Here is an 8,689-nt window from a genome sequence, read left to right as displayed (position 1 = left end):
CCTCCCGGATTAAGACCGTCCAGTTATGCAACACTCGACAAGAGCCACTGTTCAGGCATTCCATATCAACTGCCAGCTCTATATGATGATGCCCTAATCATTAATTTATCCCCACCCAAATTACAATCTTTTTCCAAAAAGAATCATGCACATGCGTTAGCTTAAATATCCAAATTTTCAGTCCCTGTCTTATGTACTACGGTAATCTAGGCGTCTATTTGTTTTGAGATATCACACACACACACAGTCAAGTATCACGAGATACCATTTGTTGCCGCTTTAATCCACGTGAATCTCTTGTAAATTAGAGACCAACTTACTGTACCCACCTTGCAACGTGTTCAAATTCAAACACCTCCAATGGCCTGGCCAAGAGGAAGCAAAGTTCCAAGGTTTGTAATTGATAATATTGAGGTTGTGGGTGTGATGGGCGCACGCCTTGTTGATGTGGAGCCAAAGATTCCCTTGTAATTCATAGACATTTTGGCATTGGTATTCACCACGAGGAAAAACAAGCATTCCCATTCCCAAGTGGCTCATATAATAATATATAAAGGATGGAGGCCCCCTCCAAGGGCCCTCCCAGCTCTATACAAAAAGCAAGAGTTCAATCAAGGGTTATATAACAAAGATTGGTGTCACAATCATGAGTATTGGAAAGCCAATCGGCATATCTATGCAAGAGTATTTCTGAGATATACTAAGGTTGTGTAAATATATTCGTATGCTTAAGAGCTACGGTATTGGTCATTGGTCAACATGGATTCTAGATGACCCCTCCAGGTGTTGAGAAAATCGATGGAATGATGGTGTGAAATTAAAGTTCTCTACAAACAAGGTGGAAATGTAGAGGGTATAACCTTTAGCGTAAAAGAATCATTATCCTACTACTAGAGCCATTGGTCAATCGGCGTGTAGGTGGATCACTAATTTTGTATAAAAGAGCTTGCCTTCCCACTCCTTTTGATGATCCGTTCCCACCTCCCTCCTAGCTCTACATAGCTCATTGTTGCCCAAACACTTTTCTTGCTCTTGCAAGCATGGTATACCAGCTTACTTTTGAAGACTTTCACCAGCTCATGAAACGCCAACTCATGAATTCTTCAAAGCTTTGTAGCAACTTGCTCGGGCAACTCAACAATAGGCCTACTGCAAGCCTTTCGGAGAACAACATTTTGATACAATGCATGCAGAAGTTAGAGCAGTACCCTGGTTTGAGTGCCCCAATTAGTGAGTAGAGATCTATCTCCTTTTGGCATTGCAATATGTTGTGCTAGCTCGAAGGCTTATCCAGTGATTATTAGGTCTAACGTGGTTTATATTTAAACAGAAGTAGAAGTGTATGATTATCCTTTGGAAAAAGTGTTAAGTGGAGCTGTCGTTGTGTTACCACCATAAGTGCATAGTCTTATGCTTGATCAACTGTCAAATAGGGTTTCATGAGGTGAACTTGGGGGGACATTTGAGTCAATCAATTATGGCATCAAAATGTCAACTCCAAAGTGGTTTACTAGTGCAATGATGATTACTAAACCGGAGGGCTAAGCATAATTAATATTCTGTGCAGGGGTGCTGCAAGAGGCGAATGGCCAAACCAGGCCGGTGGAGGTGGATGGTCAGGCCGGCGGGTGCACACCAAGGCCGAGGTGGTGTCCGACGCCCGAGCAAATTCAAGTGTTGGAGGCGCTCTTCAATTCGGGGACGACAACACCCTCCCGGGACATGATAGTGGAGATTGCAGCATGCCTCAAGCAGTATGGGAGCATCGTGGAAGCCAACGTCTTCTATTGGTTTCAGAACCGCAAGGCGAGGGCCAAGAGAAAGCTGCGGATGCAAGCGGCTTCAGGATCAGATCATGAGCTGCAAGCTAAAAGACAGCAGTCCTCCTCCTGCACTAAAACCTCTAATTATAGCAGGAGGGTTTGCCCAAAGACAACTTGCAAGTCCTCACCGGGCAGTGCTCAGGCAAACCTTGTGCCCTGCGATCATCATCAATATACCAGCGCCAGGAGGGTTCTTCATGACAAGGAGATGCCTCTCATCACGCGCTCATGCAGCAACACTGTGCTCACAAAACAGGCCGCCAGAGATCATCACCTCCCTTCTCATGCTCTTCAACAAGCCTCCCATTGTCTTCTAGAAGAAAATCGTTCAGCTCCGCCTTCTATATTGGAGATCAGTACACCGGCGCCCGCCGCCGCGCATGAATGCACCCCTAATTATCACTCCCCCGTTACCATCCAGAATCAACATTATCACCAGCAGCTTATCTCCAACCAATATACCCATTTAGGCTATCTTCCACAGCAAGTCGACGACATTAATGTTCCGGCAGCTATTACCCCAGCTAGCCAGCCAACAGTATCTCACAAAGGGCCGGAGAGCGTCTCCATATACACAGCTGCTTTGCCGAACACTCAAATTAGTCATCATCTAGCTGCCGCCCTTCCTTATAATCATATCTCTACGCACGACGACTTCTTATTGCCTGCTAAGAGGAGTTGGATTGAAGCTTTACAACAGTTTCTATCGCATGGTGATGGCATTTACCCTATGCATGAGGCAGACCATATTGGCCTGGTTGTAGACTCACTTGGGTCGAGCAATAATGATCAGATCAATCTCAGCGCGCAGCACTCTCTCCTTGATGAAAACATCGTCCACCCACAAAGACCTGACCTAATTAGCCAAGGTATTTCACACAATCTAATTCTCGTGATTAATTAGAAATCAGTGATTGCTCTTCACTAATTACCTTCGCAACGTCTTGCTAATCAATTGATTAATTGCAGGTCAATTTCTTGTTCCACATCCCTCAACTCGGGCTCTCCCGAGTACCAATGATCTATCAGGCCGTTGCATGGCATTGCAACCCAATACCAGCAACACTAGTGTTTGCAATAGTACGCAGCATGCAACTCCATCACCTCAAGCTTACCACGAGCATGTAAGCACACATCCAACAGGCTTTTAATTAGTTCAATAAAACCGTCATTACCCCAGTCATCTTGCTAATAATATACTTTTTTATTCTTCTGCAGGAGCCGAGCCCTCCTTTACCGACTTTGATGTCCACTGCATCTGAATCCGCCCTTTCAATAAGTCCACCGAGATTTCCTCATTGCGATCATTTACCCCTGTGGGAAGCGCTTGCACCCTACAGCATAGGCAGCTAGGAGCGGGGTCACGTGATGCCATTATACGATCATGCACTAATTGGTAGCGGCTGCAGCAGGGTGAAGGCCACCCTGACCAGAGATACCTTTCAAAAAGTTAACATTCGAACTTGAAGGACCTCGTGCACCTATTCCTTGGACCATATTATTATTGTAATTTGTTACCTCAATTTTGTATGCATGTCCACCTACATTGCCAGCATCTTAACTTGAGATTAAGGATTCAAGAACGTCCACGTGAGCATCTTGCTATCAAGGGTATGTCCTTGGCTTTATCGTATTAAAAATCTGCAAAGACTAAAGCAATGCCGGAAAATGCAAAAAAATAGCCTCCCATTTTCGAAACTTTCGTGACCAATATAGCTCACATGATCCATAGGACAAAGTTTTTAGTGCTTCACTTTGATATGATATTTTGTCTTGGCTAATGATACCATACAAAAAAGAGTCCATCTAATTTGTCTTGGCTAATGATACCATACAAAAGAAGAGTCTATCTAATTTGTACACCACAAAATACCTTGACCCTTTTCATAGGATATCTCGTTTTTATTAGCCAACTTATCTAGCGTGTGGTGTCCTCAAACCCAACATCTAAACCTCACCCTCCCCAACTCACACACACACACACACACACACACATTTGATTAGTGTATATGGATGCCAATTAAATATATGAGCCATGGGGCCAATACAAAGCGTAGACCCTAAACATCCCTCTACCTACACACTTACCTCTAAGAGGAAGAGCTTTAGTGGTACCGAAACATGACAAGTAAAGTCTATAGAGCTTTTCGAGAAAAACATTCTAGCTGTCTTCTTTTAACAAGGCTCCCTACAACATAGTATTAGACAAAAAAAGGAGAGACTATTAGGACAAGGTCATAACCACTCTCCTACGCAAGTAGTAGATGAATGATATTCAATGCTTATATCAATTTTGTAAAGCTTGGCTATAAGTTGTTCTCCAAAAACCTACGTACAAATGATAGCATAAAAGTATGCTAGTGAGTGTAAATCGAGGTCGCTAAGCCCAATCATCCAAACATTTGAAAGGAATATCGAATTCTTATGTTGATTATTTTGTCTTGTGTAACATTAGATTGAACAAAGGCGAGGGATACCAACCGTGATGACCAAAATGTAAAGTAAAGATAGTTAGTGCACGTAGAGTGCAAGATGTGCCTACAAGCACTCAGCACCACAAACCACTCTTGGGGAATCACAAAAGAAAATATATGCTATCACATGAGGGTACAACATCTACTTTTTTACTCACAAAAGGAAATGTATGATCTCACATAAGTGTACAAGATATAACTTTTTTAATCCATCGATAGTATAAGAAGTGAAGTTTTTATTAGCTTCTAATATAATTGAGTAGTTAGAGAAGCAATGTTGAATACTCATCCAAAAGTATGTATACTTACATGGGGTATGCATATATATTAACCAATACATACAAACTATACCCTAAAAAAGTATGTATATATATTAAACAAAACATGCAAAATATACCCTACGAAAGTATGCATATTTATTGAACAAAACATGCAAATATGCCCTATGAAAGCATGTGAGATGGGGGTTATCTTGGAAGTGAAGCCCATGAGGTACTTACTTGCCGTAAATGCACAAGTGTTCTTTTTGCACTAGATTAAGATCAAGCATTAAATTAACTTTTTCCCAAAAACATTCATTCTTTGGGACATTATTAACTAAGTAATGTATTATTCAATTTGTCATCTATGATAATAATAGCCTTTCCATTTAATGTTGTTTCCAAAGCATTTATCATTGTTTAAGACATTGACTTTACTATACAAGGGCATCAATGCTGGGGGCTAGATATTGATCAAGCTATAGGGATATATTTTTTAAAAAGGATGGAAAGGTACATGCCTCAGAGAGCCCAAAGCTCTAAAATAGTAAAATAGAACTTAGCAATATCAAGGTATGTGACCATAGGTGTATTATCATGTAAATTTATGTGTATTCTCTTACACCTACATTAATCCAAGGCATGGATAGATTAGGATGAATTGACCTAGCCCTAGAAATCAATTTATAGCTTTATCTTGAATAAACCTATAATTTCTAGAGAGAAGCATTAGTACACCTGCCCAATTTATCTAATAATCCTTTCTGTATGCATAAAAAGATTTATTACTTTAAGGATAGAACCTTAAGAACATACATGTGAAAATGGTTGTTTATAAAAACGATGTGTAATACCTTGTTCTTTCTTTTTATGTAGAAAAGAAAAATAATTGACCCATGTGAGTTCTTAGATATTTATGGTAGTACTATGATGAGGCCATAGACACTTTTGTCCCACCAAGTTTTTTCCCATGGCCATCCAAGTGATGATTTTGTTTTAGTCTTCTTTGATGTTATTCTGGTTTACTCTAAGAATGTTGCTAATCATGAGAAGCATGTGCATAAAGTCTTGGAAACTCTTAGAAAGCATAAACGTTTTACCAAGAAGAGTAACTATACCTTCTTTACCAGCCAAATTGAATATTTAGGATTCATAGTGTTGAGAGATAGTATATCAACTAATCCCCCAAAGGCTGTAAGATGTCATTGATTGGCCATAACCAAGAAGATGGTGAAAGAAGTCAGAGGATTCCTAGTGGTATCAGATTTTTATTCCTTGTATGCCAATATAGTTTTTCCCCATTCTCACAAAGGATATTCCGTTATATTGGTCTGCTATGTGCCAAAGTGTTTTTGATAAGACAAAGGTTGCTTTGGTGACTAATCCAATATTGAAGGCTAGAGTTTGGGAAGCCCTTTAATATCATTACTGATGCTAGTGGATTCGTTTGTTAGAGGAATCCTGATATATAGGAAGGACATCCCATACCGTATTCCCAAGATGGCTTTTAATACCAAGTATGGACATTATGAGTTCACAGTAATACTTTCACAAGTAATGCCATTTGAATTGATGAATGTCCCTACTACCTTTAATCTATTGATGTAAGAAATCTTTAGTGAGCATTTAGATGATTTTGTTTTAGTCTTCTTCGATGTTGCTAATCATGGTTTTCAATACACCCTCCATCCCTCCAGAGTCTGTCTAGATCGTCATCTAAGCTCTACACTAGAGCACATGGGTGGACAACACCATCATTTTATAACTATCTCTTGTTTGGTATAATCAAAATTTTAAAATTCTCTCCATTCTCTCTATTGCATTATCTAGTGTACTTTCTCTTGCTGAATCTAGTGTACTTTCTCTTGCTGAATGTGTTTCCATTGTGCCATATTCTTACAATAGATGTATTTCGAACCATGGATCTAGTTGAGGATGAGAGATCCCATGATGAGCTTAGTTGTTGCAAGATCAGGGTGTCCAGTTTTGTCTAGTTTATGCTAGACTAGGATAATGCTTGGAGAGCACATTTGCAAGGGCAAGGTACTTGAAATGAGATCAAGAAACTAATAGAAAATACACATGCACTCAAATTAACCCAATATAACTTACATTAATACAAATTAGTCTAATTAAGCAAACTTAATCAAATATATGATGAAATGATTAAAAAATGATCTTTCCATACTTAAAGTGATCCAATTTTTTTTTCATAGATGCACCATTACAAGTACACTAGTCCCTATAGGTCTTAGATGATTTACATCAAAAATGTAATTTTACTAATTATATTATTAATATTTGTAGGCCTTCTGATAGCCTGGAAGAATTTTGGAAAAGATATCATTAAAAATCCAACCATTGGATTCGTAATTTTTAGTACCCACCACATTCTATTAATGTCTCATTATCTACCACTCTTTTGATCTACAAGATTGAGCATTTTAAGTGGTAGTTATTGTGGGTGCAAAAACTGGCATATATTATAACACTTTAAAGACCTTGAAATATTTTAAGAAAATAGAAAAATAGCTTAAATGTTTCTTAAAAATTCAAGTTAAGCTCTATATTATGTGAAGATATAAGGTCAAAAGTGGGAATCACATATGAGTTTATATACATGTAAAAGATATTAGTATTTTATGGAATCAGCCCAAATTTGGGATAGGGGGTATACATTGACTTTGTACCTAAGGAAATGAGAAATTTTGACTATCTAATGCTTAATTAGATTATGCAACTATATTCCCAACTTTGCATGTAATGCTCCAACAAAAGAACTTGAAAGGAAATTCCTTCGTTAGCTAGGAGAGATTGGCCACTAAAGGTAAACAACAAAAGAACTTGAAAGGAAATTCCTTCGTTAGCTAGGAGAGATTGGCCACTAAAGGTAAACAAATGCCTGTTTTTTTACTGTTTAAGGTGCCTAAGTGGACAAAACTGGGCACCCTAATCCTGAAACCACCCAGTATAACATCTTATTTCTTTTTTTTTTGACAAGCAATACTTGGCTTTTATCATAGTTTTCTTGTTTGGGACTATTAGTGTAAGCTTTAGCAAACAATTGTCATAATTTCTTGTAGATATTGCTACATATATCCTTGTATTTGGGATCATTAGTGCAAGCTTTGGTAGACAAATATTGGCATATTAATTTCTTATAAATATTGTTACATACCTTTGTATTTATTTGAAAAGTAACTAAAAATTGGGTTGATAAGGACTTTGAGAACTAAAACACTTAAACTTTTTTCAGAAATCACACAAAAAAAAACCCCCAAAAAAAGTTTTTAACATCTGTTTCAATTCTATTATCGACATTATGAACGACACTAATTTTGACGCTCATTTCTACATAGTTAGAGACGTTTATTATGATTTTCATTTTGACGCTCATTTCAACATAAACAGAGACGTTTATTATTATTTTCATTTTGACGCTCATTTCAACATAAACAGAGACGTTTATTATGATTTTCATTTTAACGCTCATTTCAACATAAACAGAGACGTTTATTATGATTTTCATTTTGACGCTTATTTTGATGACAAGGGTACCATCGACATTGACATCGAAGATTAAAGATCTTGTGGTACTAGTGAGATATTTGATCTAGTGAGAAAAACCTCCACCCTTTCATTTCATTCAAATTTTCCTGTTAAAAATAATTTTTTATATTCTGAATCCTTGAGGGACTTATGGTCTTGTAATAGCTCTATAAAATAAAGCCCATGCTTTTGTAGCTCTAGTGAGCAAACAAGATGTACCATGTGGTCAAATCACACTAAAGAGAGAATCTAAATCCATTAGTCTCCAAGCTTATATAAGGTCAACAATAGGTGGTATTGGGTTATCAATTGCATTCCTTACTAATGGTGGACTAGCATCAATACCGATGATGACAATGTCCTAGCACTTATAAGAGGAAAGAATAGCCTTAAGCTTGAACTTCTAATAAAGAGGATAATTGGTGCTCTTAGGCTTTCCTTTAGCACCGGAACGGTGGGGGCAGTGTCTTATAGAAGATGCCATTTCTTTGAGGGATCGCTAGAAAGTAATTAGCAAAGACATTTTGTACTGATCTTGAGCTCTCATACGATGTTAGAGGATACAACATGTGGTATTATAAGA

The 8,689-nt window shown here is 38.1% G+C and overlaps 1 protein-coding gene across 1 annotated transcript; it reads left to right on the top strand.

Annotated features, from left to right (window-relative positions):
* The first annotated feature begins 968 nt into the window (after positions 1–968).
* LOC147621146 (uncharacterized) lies at positions 969–3,407 on the top strand. Its single transcript, XM_086824492.1, has 4 exons — positions 969–1,230; positions 1,568–2,692; positions 2,793–2,947; positions 3,042–3,407. Exons 1-4 carry the CDS (start codon positions 1,041–1,043, stop codon positions 3,174–3,176), a joined length of 1,605 nt encoding a protein of 534 aa, XP_086680618.1. The 5' UTR covers positions 969–1,040; the 3' UTR covers positions 3,177–3,407.
* The last annotated feature ends 5,282 nt before the right edge of the window (positions 3,408–8,689 follow it).

This window comes from Cibotium barometz, chromosome 30, assembly GCF_041138505.1.
Source record: "Cibotium barometz isolate CiBa-2024 chromosome 30, ASM4113850v1, whole genome shotgun sequence".
In the NCBI taxonomy this organism is placed as follows: domain Eukaryota; kingdom Viridiplantae; phylum Streptophyta; class Polypodiopsida; order Cyatheales; family Cibotiaceae; genus Cibotium; species Cibotium barometz.
Note: the sequence above shows the minus strand (reverse complement) of the source record. Positions and strands in the feature narration are given on the sequence as shown.

Bases quoted from the DNA above. Each gene is read 5' to 3' on its own strand.
- LOC147621146 (XM_086824492.1), top strand. From the start codon at position 1,041: ATGGTATACCAGCTTACTTTTGAAGACTTTCACCAGCTCATGAAACGC. The intron at 1,231-1,567 runs GTGAGTAGAGAT...TATTCTGTGCAG, and splicing joins TGGTTTGAGTGCCCCAATTA to GGGTGCTGCAAGAGGCGAAT. The intron at 2,693-2,792 runs GTATTTCACACA...GATTAATTGCAG, and splicing joins ACCTGACCTAATTAGCCAAG to GTCAATTTCTTGTTCCACAT.